The sequence below is a fragment of the Anguilla rostrata genome, chromosome 18 (assembly GCF_018555375.3).
Source record: "Anguilla rostrata isolate EN2019 chromosome 18, ASM1855537v3, whole genome shotgun sequence".
In the NCBI taxonomy this organism is placed as follows: Eukaryota; Metazoa; Chordata; class Actinopteri; order Anguilliformes; family Anguillidae; genus Anguilla; species Anguilla rostrata.
Genome location: NC_057950.1, coordinates 15,603,771 through 15,620,648, shown reverse-complemented (window position 1 = coordinate 15,620,648; position 16,878 = coordinate 15,603,771). Strand labels below are relative to the sequence as shown.

Sequence of the window (16,878 nt, the reverse complement as noted above, 5' to 3'; positions counted from 1 at the left end):
TCGTCCACACTTGCAGTCAGGTGTAAAAGGACAATGTGCTGTAAAAATATTAATCCCAAACAGAACAACAGCCACAGTTCTCCACTTGCATTCTAGGCAAAACAATGCCACCATCTGGCCTGCCTTCCCCACAGCAGAGCAGATAGCCCTCCCAGTTCTCAAAAACAATGCTACAATGTGCTTTACTGGAACATACTGTAACTGCCTGTGTCTTGTACATCTATTTACCACACCAATAAAATATTAGTTTTCATCTTTTTATCTTAAAATGGCACCTTCCAATCTCAGAACAGTGTGTGCATCATCAGTAACGGTCATGTTAATTTAATTTCTACTGTGCATTGAAAATACAATTGTTAATTTGGTGCCAATTCTGTCGCTGTCAGGATAGGTTATTCATCAGTCCATGCTCTAAATAAACAGACATTTCTCCTCAGCCTGAAGGTATGGCTGCTGACAAAATTTATTTTCCCTCTCTTTTAAATTAGCAGCCAATTAAGGCCTTGAGAACAAGGATTCTTTAGCCATTGAATTACTGGTGGTGACAACGCACCAAAAGTCATCAAATGCATGGTGTGATATCAGCACCTTTTGTACAGGGTGCTTTTTGTAAAACGTTGCACATTGCGTAATCCTGCTCATTTTTGCGCTTTTATCATTGTCAAATGTGAAATAATAATAATTTTAAAATGCACTATGATTTTCAAATGTCACTTAGATAGAAATTCGTTTTAAACATTGTAATCAATTTTATTACAACTGTTCATGCTTAAATATTGCAATCGTTATTATCACTTTGCGACGAGATGACTTGTTACACCTTGCCCATGTTTGCCAGGATGTACCCACAATTGTATATTTTACCATGAGCCTATATTAACCCAAGTATTGCTTTGGTTCATAGGCTTCTGCAATAGTGTCAGGTACATGTACACTACTACATTTCAATACTGGAGTTAATACGGAAACAGTCAACTGTCCCAACTACTTTGCTCGTCCCAACGTTGACACATCACGCCCAGCCATTACGACAACTTTCCCATTGGAGCAGTACTCTATCAATCATGCAGGGCTGTTTTACCGGATAGTCAGAGATATTGGGAAGCTTTCAGAGTTTCAGGTGAGGGTGTGAGAAACAGGAAGTGTCCGGAAAAGACGTTGTTGGAGTACATGGTCCGGATCAGACGGAAGAAAGGGTAATCATGTCAAATGATGTGCGTTACTGTGAGAGGATCTCATACCTCTTTCTAAAGTTTATACTCATCGGCTACTCCACGATCTTTTGGGTGAGTTCTCTTTTATTTATGTCAAGTAACCCCCGTCTAACTTGTAGTTGCGGGGCTCGTGGCTATACGCGCGTCGGTGATATGTAGGGCGTGTTGTTGTGCTGGGCAAACAAGTCGGGCTGCGTGTAACACAGTGGTTGGCTGTGTTTGTCAACATATAGCGTATTACACACAGCAAAAACCCGAAAGTGGTTTTGGACTAAGTATGTTACCTTAGTTCTTGCTGCATTAAACTGTCCAATGTACTTTGGTGGCCCTACAGGTGTCAATGCAATACGGTGGGATTTTGTCGCCGGGATAAGAAACGAGCTGAGTCACATCGTGCAAAGCTAAACCCCGCCCTTTATGCAGCTGACATTGTATACGTTGATTACGGTGGACACACATGCTTGTAAAATTTATATTCAAAATATACAATGGTTTCCTTTTCTGAAATTAATTTTCTGGCGTTAAAAGAACGTTTTCAGGGGACACCCTTGCTGTATTCACTTTAACGCGTTGGCTCAGCGCGCTTTAGGAGCTTGCTACAAGTATACAGAAAAAAGGCTTTGCATGTGTTTGAGAAATTGTATTACATAGAATGAAGTTGCCCTACAAGAACCGGTTGAATTAGTTTTTTATTCAGCACAAGTCTGATTTGAATGGCCTTCTCAGGAATAATGATAGCTTCTGATTGTGGCCCTGATCTGTGGTAACCTTTCCAAAAGAGTTACTTCTGTGGTAATTTTACTTTGCTGTTATAACAAAAACACTTTCTCTTTCAGATTTAGTATTCAGACTAGTTTCCCCCCTTTAGAACTACAAATGCAGAATGTGATCCACATTGCTTTCTGTGGTTCTGCTCTAAATTATCCCCAGGGAAAATACAGGTATGAATGCTTCAATCCATTAGATTTTAAAACTATTAATGCAGAATATATGTACCTAAACATAGTTTTGCTGGACTCAGCCATGGGCACTTTGCAATGGCTATGTCACTTAAAATATATGTGTACCTTATATGAGTTACATTAATTACAGGCCTTTTAAGTGCGTTTTTCAGCAGCATTTAAAAAAAAATTGCCCTCAGTTCTGCTGTGAATCATAATGGAAGGCATCAGCTAAATTTTTTAATTGGCATCAATAAGCTAAAAATAAGAATATGGGCATGGAGTCAAATTGTATTTTCTGTAAGGTGTACTGTGGACTCTTCCTAAATCAGTACTCCGCAGATTGATTCAAGGTGAGTTTCATTAATAATAGTAGAAGCTTTTTGAAGGAGAACAAACACTAGAATTTGACCGAAAACATGGCATGCAGTTGAGCATTTGCTGAATTGCCTCAGTAAATAGCAAGCTTTATAAATTGATTGTATTTGTAATAATGTAAGCTGTCTAAATCACTCTGGATTAGAGCATCTGCTAAATGTAATGTAATGAACTCTGTAACACCATGGACACCATAAATTCCCCTACACGTTATGTCTTCATTCTGTCGATGTCGGTTATGCACACATGTTGGAATACAGTCTGAAGGCTTGTGTAACTTAAATCCAAAGTTACCTGTGTCTATACACTAAATTCTCCTATTCACCTACATTTGAGTTTCACCTTCTACTTTTCAGTTGTTTGTACGCTGCATAACACCCAGTAGCGGCAGCAGGAATTAATTTGTGGGTGGGCCAAGGTAATAGCAAGTGGGCTGAGTTATTTAAGATTGAGATAGTGTCACATTCATTTAGTTTAAACAGGACAATACGCTGGTAACGGTAATGTAATAATGTCATTTTCATAAACAGAGTACAGGGCCATCCTTTTCTCAATTTGTAGAACAAAGGCTATAGAATGACCCGTCAAAAAACACAGAATATTTCCAGATGAAAATAAACCAAACCGTCCGGCATAATGTCACAAATCAAAAACCCAAATGTAATCAATATCTTTGTTTTTATTGCAACACAAAATAAAAATGGGCTGAATAGAAATTCAAAGACATTCTGGCTTAATCTTTTTATAAAAACAGTACATTAGTCAGTTTTGTCCCTTGCCTATAACTTCATAAATGGTCAAATATTCACGTAACAACACTTCCCATAACAATACTTCAACACTTCTGATAACATTCTTTGGATGTCACGCCTGCAGCTTGTATTTTCTTAATTGTGTTTCCATCAGCAATAACGCTACCACTGTTCCATTTGCCCGGCTTGACAAAGTTACAGGGATTTTCACAGTTACAATTGCTTTTTCACATTAATAATTCAAGTGAATTCATATTTTTCCTGCTCAACCATTTGTATTTCATTTTGGTATAGTTTTAAAAAATGCATAAAAACATCACACGCTTAGGCACTTCAGCTTGTCCTGAGTTTGGAGAGATGAAGTGACAATTCTTCCCAAAATGAAATGCTATTTTTCACCGTCCTGCCTAGAATACTTCCCATAAACTCCAGGTTTTTTTCCTTAAGAGTATCTGGTGGTTTATTTAGTGCTTCATGGTAGCTCTTTACAATTGACCTCTGTAATTGCTGCTTGCAGCTATGTTCTTCTTCTTCTTCCCTTGAACAGTACGCTGTATTTTTCTGATTCTCCACTGATTATACCACAGTTATTCTTTTTAAAAGAAAACATCTTTCATCTGATTTATACACAGATTAATTCTCTGAATAGAGGAATTGTTGTTTTCTGAAATGCTTTTTTGACTGTCATCACTTCATCTTTTTAAAATATGGAATTATCATGTGTTACCTCCCAGGGGGTGAACCTCAGAGTGCAAATTTGAATGATATTCCTGTTTTTTATTACCTGATAGTTTGCATGCTCTTACTGCAGCTCTGCAGTGTCAGTGTGTTTCCTGCTTTCTCATACAGTTCTGGCCCTCGTCAGTGTTCCCCATTACGATCAGGATATAGATGCATGTCTTCACCCAGCCAACCATACTTTACCCAGCATTTGGCGATGTACACACTCTATTTTTCAGAATGTTGTTGTGGCACAGAAGTGAATGGCGTAACTGGGGATGCACAGGGGCATTAGCACAGCACAGATGCCAAACACACGACGAGGACACACAAAAGGACAACACGGGTTGGCTCAGCGTGCTTGAACAACAGCCCAAATACTGCAGTAACCAAGCAGTTTCTGACAAAGCAAACAACAATGGAAACCACACAGAATGCTGGGAAAATCCTCCCTAAACTGGCCAATCAGTCGGCATCTACTGCTAGAAATGCCACTTATTGTTAGTCCACCAATGAGAGCTCCTCTTTGTTGCAGATAAGCACCAGGCTGCTTTCAGGTCCAACAGAAATGGCAGTTTCCATTTGGAATATCCTGGATTGTAGTGTGTGCACATTTAGCTTGCAAACATAATAATGTTTCTAAAATGTCTGACATTTGCATTGGATGTGAGTACAGCTCCTCTGGCGGAAACCTTTTCATTCCTCTAACATAATCATACAGCTAAGGCACACGTCAGACACCAGGATTTCCTACACATGGAAAAGGAAACTCAGTTATATTTCTTTGACAAATGAATCTTTGCAAACCCAAGTTATGCACAAACACAGTGGCAATTCCCAACATATCTCCTTACACAATCTTACAGTACAAATATTTTATACACCTTTAATTCAGTTGTAAAATATCCATTGTACATGTTCAAATGAATAAATAATCGCATATGGATTGTATGAAATAATTTTACATTTTTGGTTTAATTTTGTTTTAATTTTCTAAGCCACCCTTTAAAATATGTTTATGGCAAAGAGAGGGAGAGGGAGTGGTCAGAATCTCCATTTGTATGAGAAGGAGAGATTGGACAGGTATGGATTTATCATACTTTCTTGGTATTTTGTATCCTTCAATTTGATTCAAATATGAGTCAGGCACAAGTAATGGCAGCTGGATAGAAATTAAATTAAAATGGTAATACTTGAGCTTCCACTTCACCCAGGATGAAAAAAAACTATTGGCTGTGTTCCCTTTCCATGAAAATCTCATTCACACACTCAAATAAGCAGCTCCCAACATGTCTTTGAAGGTGAGCTGCTGGGTTCCTCTTAAAATGGCTAAATCCTGCTGTTTTATATACCTGCTGGAGAAATAAAAAAATAAAAAAACATGAACAAGCGCACTATTCATACAGACAACGAGGAAGCAATCAACAGACCACACACTTTTGGGTCCTTTGTGGTGATTTTTTCTTGTCTTAAATTTTTTTTCTTGCCATGGGAAAAATCCGAGAGACATCATAAAATCAAATGCAAATTTACTTGTCATGTAAAATGGTGAGGTGAAGATAAGACACATGCACTTGGTGATAATTGCCTAACTAGCTTCCTCCCTGCTTTAGGATGTTCACTTAGCTTCAGAATGAACTGACTGTCCCAAGAACCTGTCAGAAGGCAGGCAGAAGATAGAAATGATTATGCTTACCAAAAATTCTTGCCAATTAACCGCAGTGTCAACAGATCACATTAATAATAAATAAATATTACGAAATAACATCAAATTTAAAAAAAAAACCCTGTTGTGGGAACATGAAACTGTCAGCTTTCCTAATGCCTCATTTTATCACTTCTGCTCTGCACTAGGGCACCAAGAAAGTAATTACCGAATGCTTTCCTCAATGGCACAAGCCATAGAGACCAAACGCAGCAGGCTGGCTAGCTTTGTAAAAAGCCAGCATCATGTCGGACTGCAGCAAGCTTGCTTAAGCCAGGGTGTTTTAATATAGCTGCATATCTTATAGTATGTAACTTAGAATATACCCACAGCAGATCTCAGCTTTGGTTTGTTGATTATTCATAAAAGAATGTTTTTAGAACCGAGAGTTTAGCCAACTATACGGTAGTAAATTCTTGAATTCTGCTACCACTGAAATGGAGACAGCTGGAAATATGAATAAAAATATTCACTATTGCATTGACAAGTGACCTTTAAAAACATATACCCAGTATTACAGTATACTGTACAAAAGGGAAGACCAACAGGATCAGTTATCTTTTTGCGAGTCTTAAAAATATATATAATTATATATATATATATAAAATTGTTATTATTATTATTATTGTTGTTGTTAATAATAATAATAATAATAATAATAATAATAATAATAATAATTGGTGTTCTTATTATCAAATTAAATTTTATGTGAGTTACATAATGGATAAAATGTAGGCTGCTGTATTAGTAGCAGATTACTAACAGTACCTAGTTAGCATTGCAGGGCTGAAGGAACATTTAGGCATTTAGCAGATGCTCTTAGCCTTAAGAGAGGGAGTCTTGGGCGTCCCAAATCTCGTATATACTGTAGAACCAGTTTCCCCATGGAAAAAGTAACTGTGTGCATCAACACAGCAGACATATTAGACATCCACTCAAATAGCAATGTTACTGTTTTATTTATTTTTTTCAGATCGTGCTCATTTGTGGTCACAGACTTTATGCAGATTGCCATACAAACAGTGTGTGGATTTGTGCCATCCTGAACAATGGCAGTCTGTCAGACAGCAGTAAGACGAGCGGTCACGTGGAGCATAATTTCAGCGCTGTGCCCGTTTAGTAGATAAAACTTGAAGCTGTAGAACGTCCACAGATCAGTATAAAAAGGCAAACAGGCACTCGTGTTGAGGGTAATGTAATAAACTTGCACACCCTCAATGTTAATATTTTGTGAAGATTTGCAGAACAAAATGTAATAATTGAATTGTCTATGTCTGTCCGTGCATTTTGCACACATTTCGCAAATTTAGTATCGCAGGGAAAATATCTAGCCATTTTCATGTGAGCAAGATGTGATTCAGCTGTTTAGCATTCAAGTCAAGGAATTACTAAGAAAAAACTACTGCAGTAATTTGAGCAATTACAGCTTATTACCTGATAACTCTGGCTGCATTTTCATTTTGACTTCCCTGGGTGTTCAGGGACTGAATTATGGTGATGTTCTCTAAGGCTCTGGTAATCAGATGCTCTCTTTCAGGGCATCCATCTCCTGTGCTTTTAGATGGAAAGATTTAATCACTGAATATTTATTATTAATAATTGCTTACACTCTTGATTTTTGCATCCAGTAAAATTTTGCAGAAATGCATTGACACGTTCCTTCAAAAGGGCACAGGAACCACACAGGCGAAGAATTTACTGTAAATTCAAAAACAGAGCCAGATTATTTATTTGCTGTTGTTTTTTTTTTTTGTTTTTTTTTTTTACAAGCTTTCAAATAAGAAATGTGAAACAGTTGGCTATTGTGAAGTGATAGGTGTAGGGAATTGCATGTTTGTCTGTAGATTGATTTTGGCACAGTGTATGGATCCATTCAAAGGCAGTGTACAAGCTGAAACACACACACATTTGCTCATTTGCAGATGTGAAACAGTAGTCTGGTGCCCACCCAAGTATCGACCTTGACAATAACGATCCATGTGTCAGCCGCATCTGCTTCCTGTGATTCTAAACATACCTCAGATTGCTTATCTGCTCAAATGGAATCAAACCCCTTGTGGAGGGTAACAATAGAGAAATCTGCAAGGTCTTTCTTCCTGTTTTGTTTCCTTGAGGGCCCCACCCCCACCCCCCTGTCACTTCTAGATTCCACATTGTTGACCCTTGTTTACTCTTTACGGATGAAGCATGTGACTCAGCTGTCGGTTATTTGACAGCAGTCATAATTTATTGCTGCGCTCAGCGTAATTAAACAGGAGATTTACATTCCTGACCACAGTCTTCCTACATTTTCACGTTTGCTTTAAATGAATCCTGTTATAATTCCAGACAGCATTCCAGTATATCAGCCGCTGTGGGCTGTGGCAGAGATCCCCCTGTCACATAACGCCCACATTGTTTTGTGCAGAAGCGTGAATTCATGACAGAGATCTCCTTGTGTTCCTCTTGTGTCCTCCCCCTGTTTAAAATCTGTCCACAGCATCGAGATATATAAGCACAGCCCACACACACTCCTTTAATGGACAGCAGTTGAAACAAAGCTACACAGCAATGTGCTCCTCCATATTCTTCATTTGCAGAAAATATATCTATTTGCAGAAAGTCTTTTTACTCTATAGCTTGGCGTCTCGTAATACTTTCTTTCTTGTACTGTAGCAGATGTTTTGTAGGTAATATAACTGCTTGAAGCACAGTAATTGCTTATTTCTCAGTCGTTGCAAATTTCAGTTTGATTCCTCAGGGTCTGTTGTCATTTTAGGGGCACAAAATTAATTGGACTAATTAAAATAATCTGAAATGAAGTTTTCATATTTAGTACTTCCCTGGTGATGCTCTACCATGGCCTGTACTGCAGCCATCTTCAGTTTCTGTTTGTTTCTGGGGCCAGTCAAGAATATTCTACTTAATGGTCCCGAAAACTCCTTAGTTTCTTTAGCAGTATGTTTGGAAAAATTGTCCTGATGCAAGGTGGAGCATCATCCAGTGAGTTTTGAGGCATTTAGTTTGATCTGAGCAGGACTAAATCAATAGAATCACCCCAATTACTTGAATCCTTCTAATTTCTCCCTGTAGCACTTCAGTGTCACACTTGTATCTCCATCCAGCACTTATATTATCCAGCACTTATATTACACTTCTGTCATTATCTTGATGTTGTAGCTTGTCATCATGCCTCCTAGTTTTACCATAACTTTCTGACCTATGCTTACTGTGTGAACTGGACTTAATGTGTTTATGGCTATAGATAACTGTTACATAATGAGTATTGTACCTTATTGGACCTGTGTTTTGTAGTTGTTCCAATGACCTTCAGTATATACTTATTGTACATCGCTTTGAATAAAGGTGTCCACCAAAAAAATAAATGTAATGAGCAGATAAGATGTTTCTGTACACTTCAGAATTCATTCTGCTCCTGACGGATAAGACAGTTTTTACTGAAAATGTACTTTTTTTGCACACTCAAACCTGGCCATTTTGTTCTCAAGGCTTATCAGTGGTTTGCATCTTGTGGTGAATTCTGAGCATGTGCTGGTGTAGTCTCTTAACGGTAGCTAGTCTTAGACACGTGCCTACATCATAGAGGGTGTTTAATCTGTTCAACAGTGTTCGTTTGCTATTTCTGAGTTCACCAGTACGTTCTTGCTTCCTAACAATTAGCCTATTCAAACAGTTGATTTTGACAAATCCAGTGATTTGGCTATGTCTCTGATCAATTTATTCTGATTGTTCAACCTCATGGTTGGCCTGCTTTACTGACAATGACAATTATTTTGTCCTCACGTTGAGAGGGAACAGTTACAGACTCAAAATGTAAATTCAGCACCTAGAACCTCACCCTTTTGTTGGCTTTCTTGTGCCTTGGCTAAGGATGCAAAGACACAGCTGGGGGGCTATGTATAAAAATGGCTGTAATTCCTTCATGGATCACCCACTATGGATGTAAATACAAATTTAAACTGACAGTCTTTATCCTCATATTCATTGTTTCATTTCAAGTCCAATGTGCTAGCATACAGAGGCAGAACAATAAAAATGGTGTCGCTGTCCCAAAAGGTTTGCGTGTAACTGCATGTGTAGATGCTTATGTGGAATGATGATGTAACCCCACCACAAGCAGAATGCTGCAGAATGCTGCAGGCCATTGTCAGGGGTTTTATGATGTCGTATTTCCCCCGTGGCTTGCTGTACATAAACATTGAGTATATGTTCCCATTAGGTAGTCAGTAGCACGCATAGGATTGGGGAAACATGCAGTTGCACACTGTGGCTTGGGAAAAATCTGTATTCCTTTTACTTGCTTCTATTTTTATAGGCATTCGTATTAAAATAATTGACATTTGTAAAAGAGCAATAATTGATATTAATCTGGGCATATGTAATTGGCATGTGTAATTTGGTCAAGTGAGTAATAAGATTTTCTTGTCTTAGGCTGATTATGTACACCTTTCCTGGCAGGTGAGGTGGAACATGAGCTTTCCTCTACTCATCAGAAGTTCCTAAACATAGGTATCATAAGCACAAACCAATTCAGTATGAATTTTCAGTTTTGATTTGGCTGGAAGTATTCATCCTTAGGGACTCTTTGACTATGAGGGCTCTTTGTGTGTCGTCCCCATCTGTGTCTGATACAGTTGCGTACTAACCGAACAATGGCAGCAAATTAATGTGGTAAGACGCCAAAACCATTATCTAAATGCATGGTTTATGTTTTACCATTCTACTTTTTTCCAGTTGTGCAAGACTGTACATATTTCCTAAAATGTTCCTTACAAGAAATGAAAAAAAAAAATTTTTTCAAGAAAAATTTTATTACTAATCTGACTGAATAGAGGATAACTACAACTATATATATAATCATTTAGGACACTTTCCTCAAGTTCCAAGGCATGTTGTTACAGTAGCTCACTGTGTGCCCACAGAACATTCCAAAACTCTTTAGTAATGTTCTAGAGGAAATCTCACCGCAGATGTTGCTGTTGCAGCTGTCATTCCCTTCACCAGGAAGGATTGCACAAAGTACAGTGTTGGGATGAGCACCCCACTCAGATCTCATTTAAAATCCCAGTGTTCCCTTTAGAGAGAATATCAAGGCTAGACTTACTATAAATAATTAATAGTGCAACCGTTGCTGTTGCTAAGATTTGGTGTAATGTATGTCCAGGGTACATTAAAGAGTTATTGTGATCAGCCAGATATGAGTTGATATCACAGGGAATTATAGCTATATTTATAAGCTTGTAGTCAATCGTGTAAATAAGAAGTGTAAATTTAGTAAATTGTGTCCTGCTTCTTCCTTAGCAACATGAGTAGCTGTTGCTAAGGAAGCTGCTAAACATATTTCATTCATTGTCCAGGAAGATGAGTGAAGAATATGAGAATATCAGTTCATTAATAAAAACAATTAATGTTTTAAGTCTTGAGATGGTAGTGCAGAAGTAAAAAAAAAAAAAAAAGGTTTCTGTGTAGATGCAAAAATGACTCACACTATGATTTAATTTCAAACTGCGATATTTTTAGTCATGCTGTGAATTTGGTATGTGTGACTTTGACTAATTTCACGTGTTCTGATTCATATATATCCACAGTTTGTTAATAAAACCTTAAAGCCCATTGGCTATGAAATTAGACGCCAGAATCTAACAATAACGTCTTAAATTACTGCTTTTATCTGTCAGTGATTCAAGGTGCTGCACTATAGTCCACATACCGTTGTAAAGCTTAGACTCTTCACACTTTGATGCATAAAAACCCCATGTTGTTCAGTAAAAGCACCATTTCATAATCCAATAACTGTCTGCAACAAGTCAAACAACTTCTAATATGACAGCAATTGTATTGAAATCACCAAAATCCTCTTTGAGCTATAAGAAATCAATTCACTCTTTATACTTAGGCTAGGAAAAGTCATTGTGCATTATTTCTATTGAGCTGAAAGCATTTTCAGGAGCACTTGATAACGAGTCTAAATAGAATTTCAAATGCGAAAATGCAATTTCTCAACAAAAAAACTTATTTCCTTACAAACAGTGAAAAAAATTATTTCAGTTAGACATTCCAGTGCCAAGTAAGCTACCTGAAAGCAAGCTACTACCTGGAGAAGTTGACCCGCTCTATGATCTACCCATTGTGACTTTTGATCCTGCTGGGAAACCCTGTATGTGTTACAGTAACCTTAAAGTCTCGTATGATTCTACTGCATACTGAGTTACTTTCGCTTTCCATTTTCGGAAAGTGCATGGGTGCTGTTTTAATGCACCTCAGAATGGCCTCCCCTGCTCTGCTGCATACTGTATGTGCTGTTTTGAAAACAGGGAACCATTATTAATAAGCAATGATTGTGGTTAAACTGAAAGATTTTAGTGGTTGATAATGTTAATTTATCCAGAAGAAAATCTCTTAAATGGTTTCAATCAGTATGTATGAATGAAATTGTGCAGATGGCAAGGAGACCTTTTGGATGGGTTTGTTTGTTTATTTCTCACTTTTGAAGACTTTTGAAGATAATCTGTCGTTTAGTTATATCTCAAACACTAAGGTGTAAAAAAATGCCATCCTCCAGTGATGCTCATTCTGTCATTTTACTTTTTTCAGTTAAAATGTTTAAAATTCCCCAGCCGTTGTTCCTGATTGATGGCTATAGATGGTGATGTTATCTCCTGTTGCAGTCTCAAGGGCTAATGTCCTCTAAGCAGAAAACCCAGCCATCCGATAGCTATCAACATCCGTGTCTCGACACCACCATAAGGTGTCCATTTCTAACTCTTGCTTTGTTGCCCACATTGGACGTTAAATGGTGCTATGAGCTCACTACACTGAAAACATGAACCTCCAGCACCAGGGTGAAACTGTGCCCATGCCCTGGCACCACAGGTGAGGCCAATTTGGGTAGTGGGTTCTCACTTTCTCAGCAGTGCCCTCCGTCTCCACTACACACGCTTTTAATATGAAGCACATCGTCACCTCATGTGCTTAAATACAAATGGGGCTTGAAGCTGATTAAGTGTTTTCACTGTTAATGGTAAAAAAAATTGTTTTTGAAAATGAAAATACATCACAGTAGTTGAGTTGGTGTATTCACAGTGATTCTGCAATCAAAGTAAAATGTTTATTAATGTTAGCAGTTGAAACCCAGGCTCTGTCATTGAGAAGTAAACCGTGGTGAGGTGAGCTCTGTTCAGTAATTAGAGGAATTTAAACATGCTAATTCACTTTCCCCTCACCCTGGGCACTATTAGCACTCATTAAGCTTGGCATACATTTGCTGAAATGGTTGGTTTTTTGTTTTTTTAGTACAGAGTGGCTTTGTGATCCTGTTCTAGTGGATTTGTTTCCCATCTCAAGGGAATCTGCTTATATAATTAGCTCTGATTCTGTACATTCATGAACATAATTGATGTTCTCCATTCCCACACAGTGGAATTTATGGAGTTAAGTGAGGCTGAACCAGCCTTACTGAAGCAAATTGTGACGGGATGCGATTTAAAACAAACATTTTTTGTTTTTCTTAAAGTAGCTTCAGTTCTACAGATTCCACAGAAATACTGTACTTGTTTCCTAACTGTGCTATACTGATGGAGTTGTGTGTATCTGTGCTTGCAGCTGATTGGAGGGTTCATCCTAGCCATTGGCATCTATGCGGAGGTGGAACGACAGCGGTATAAGACCTTGGAGGGGGTCTTCCTCGCCCCGGCCATCATCCTCATTGTTCTGGGCATTGTCATGTTCATTGTGTCCTTCATCGGCGTGCTGTCTTCCCTCAGAGACAACTTGCTCCTCCTGAAAGTGGTGAGTCGCTTCTGTATTGTGATATGGGGACAGCCCAGTGAAACCCTCTCTCCCTGGACAACACCACAACTAATTATGCACCAGCTTACAAGCCGGGTTAAATGCCATGGAGGATGCCATGTGTGTTAGCCCCAGTGACAGAGAGCTGAAGGGTGGTAGTATAGTGTAATGGTTAGGGAACTGGGTTTGTAACCTAAAGGTTGCCAGTTCAGTTCCCAGGTAGGACACTGATTTTGTTCTCTTGAGCAAGGCACTTAGCCTGAATTGCTTCAGTATACATTCAGCTATATAAATGGACACTGCTAAATGCCTGCAATGTTCATGTAAAAGAAGGGTTGGATGATATACTTGTCACCTTTCTACACTGACAAGTGGTTTGATTGATTGACAAGAATGTCCTCTGATGACATAATTTGATCTGTGGCCTTGGCAACATGCCCTGATCACAGGTATTACCTATAAAACTGCAGTATGTCCAGAGCTCTGCTGTTTGTTTGGTTGCCCAGACCCACTCAAGTGACCAAATCAATCCAGTTCTTCAAAACCTCTACTTCCCATTCAGCAAAGATTTCAGGTCAAATTACTCTCTGTCACCAATAAAGCCCTCAATAATCTGGCCCCTTCAAGCCTGGTCAACCTCCCCCACTGCTATATGCCCTCCCGCAGGCTCAGATCATCAACGGTAACCTCCTCATCCAAGCTCTAAGGATCAAGCTCTGGACTTCGGGGTGGATAGGGCATTCTCCATTGCAGCCCCATCCCTCTGAAACTCTCTGCCCCACCGTATCAGAGACTCTTCATTGTTCCCCACTTTCAATAAAGCTCTCAAAGCTCACCTGTTCAAAACAGCTTTCAATATATAATTTGCCATTATACTTTTATTATCCATGTTTTTAGTTACTTTGTTCTATTGCCCTCAGTTATATGCTGTCTTCATTTGTCGTTCTCACACTTGCTTGATTTTAATGCTATGCACTTATGATTTCTTTGCAGTGCTGTGTGCCTTTTTTGACCTCTGTGTTTTGATTTTGGATTTTATTAAAATAAAACTAGTTGTAAAGCATCTTTGAGTACTTTGAAAAGCATTATATAAATAAAACATAGTAGCTTACAGTGAAAAGATCTCATCTGATATCAGGCTTTATGGGGGGGGGGGAGAAATTCTTAAATAATTCTTAAATTATTAAATGTAAAATTGGAGAATTTTTTTTTAAATTGCTTTATCTCAGCGGGTGTAAAATCTTAGAATGTAGTGCAAACAGTACCAGTTATTCGGTAGAAATACTCAGCACCTGTACATTGCAATAAAGTATGGAGCATTTAATTTATGAAGGCACCTTTCTCTATGCTAATGTCAATCAAGCAAATTTACTCACTCATTAAAATTGTTGAATACCATGTAAGAGGTTCAGTAGCCTACATACGAATTTTCCAAAAATATTTTGGATATTTGAGTAACTGCTGTGAAACTACTTATGCCATTTTCTTTCATTACATATTTATAACAGAAGATGGATGAAAGTTAAGAGAGACTGCTTAAGTAACAGATCCTTTCTACTGCTGCCAATAGGGTTGTGAATAATAATGACTGTGAACTGTGCTGTTCCCCTACAGTTCCTCTACACCCTGACAATCTGTCTGATTCTGGAGCTGCTTGGTGGGATTCTGGCGCTTGCGTTCAGAAACCAGGTACCATCAAACCCAATCAGTTTTGTTTTCCCAGTTTTATATACGTCTCTATACATTACATACAGCCCTATGTATGGCTCTATATATAGTACTGCATATGGCTACAGATGTAATGGTGGCGTTGTATGAAACAAATTTGTAATAGGGACAATGGATCTCACAAATAATTTACACTGGCCATTCTAGAACTGCAATTTCAGCTGAAAGCAATCAAAATTTTAGTAGACAGAATTAATTACGTATCATATTCAGATATTTAGATGATGTCTTGGGAAAAATTTGAGATATTTATACGCCTGTATTCTTCCCAAGATGCACATATTAACAGGTTGATACGTCAAGGCCTGATCACATTTCCATCAGTTTCGGTTGACATGGTGATGTGAGAATTATGAAGAATTGCATTAAATCATGTGGAAGCCGGGGAGTAGTTATTTATATGCAGTAAATCAGTTCAATAAAAATCTTTCCATTGTGCTGATTTTCTTTTGATCCCCTGTATATTACTCTCAATACTTGTTATTCAGTACAGATTTTCTGTTTATTGCTGTCATCTATGTCTGATGTAAATTTCTTATGGCTGCTTCTCTGTACGGAAGTGCTAAAAAAAGTAAAGATGTGTTGTACTGTATGTGTACAGCTATACTCTGTGGTGAATTGCATGGTATAACACTGAAATATTAATAACCTGATTGATTGATATGTTATTAAGAGTTATTATGAGTGTCAAATTATTATTATTATTATTACTACTACTACTACTACTATTACTATTACTACTACTACTACTACTATTTTGTACTGCTATGTATTTCTGTTGCTACAGTGTTTTAAATTGAAACCTTAGGTATGTACTGCTGCCATCTTGGTCAAGTCTCTCTTGAAAAGAGATTTTCATCTCAGTGAGACTTCCTGATAGGTACACTACATGGCCAAAAGTATGTGGACACCCCTTCGAATTAGCCAGCCACATCCATTGCTAACAGGTGCATAAAATCACGCATACAGCCAATGAATGTCCATTGACGAACATTGGCAGGAGAACGGGTCACACTGAAGAACTTGATGATTCAGTGTGGCACTGTCATAGGATGCCACCATTCCAACAAGTCAGTTTGTCAAATTTTTAAAAAGTATGCCCTGATGGAGCTGCCCCGGTCAACTGTGAGTGCTGTTATTGTGAAGTGAAGCCACGAGGCAGCAGGCCACACAAGCTCACAGAACGGGACCACTGAGCGCTGAAGCGCATAGCATGTAAAAATCATCTGTCCTCTGTTGCAACACTCACTACCAAGTTCAAGACTGCCTCTGGAAGCAATGTCAACACAAGAACTGTTTGTCGAGAGCTTCATGAAATCAGTTTCCATGGCCAAGCAGCCGCACACAAGCCTAAGATCTCCATGCACAATGCCAAGCAATGGCTTGAGTGGTGTAAAACACACCGCCATTGGACACAGTGGAAATGCATTCTCTGGAGTGAGTGACGAATCTGGGTTCTGTGAATGCCAGGAGAATGCTGCCTCCCCAAATGCATAGTGCCAACTGCAAAGTTTGGTGGAGGAGGAATAATGGCCTAGGGCTGTTTTTCATGGTTTAGTCTAGGCCCCTCAGTTCCAGCGAAGGGAAATATTCATGTTACAGCAAATAATGACATTCTAGAGAATTGTGTGCTTCCAACTTTGTGGCAACAG

General features: G+C 38.4%; 1 protein-coding gene across 1 annotated transcript in view; it reads left to right on the top strand.

The window, feature by feature from the left end:
* The first annotated feature begins 998 nt into the window (after nt 1-998).
* tspan15 (tetraspanin 15) overlaps nt 999-16,878 on the top strand; it is a 31,122-nt gene continuing 15,242 nt past the window's right edge. Inside the window, exons 1-3 of the mRNA XM_064316907.1 lie at nt 999-1,286; nt 13,313-13,498; nt 15,113-15,187. Coding sequence (XP_064172977.1) covers nt 1,203-1,286; nt 13,313-13,498; nt 15,113-15,187 — 345 coding nt within the window. The 5' untranslated portion in view covers nt 999-1,202. The remainder of the gene's footprint in view (nt 1,287-13,312; nt 13,499-15,112; nt 15,188-16,878) is intronic.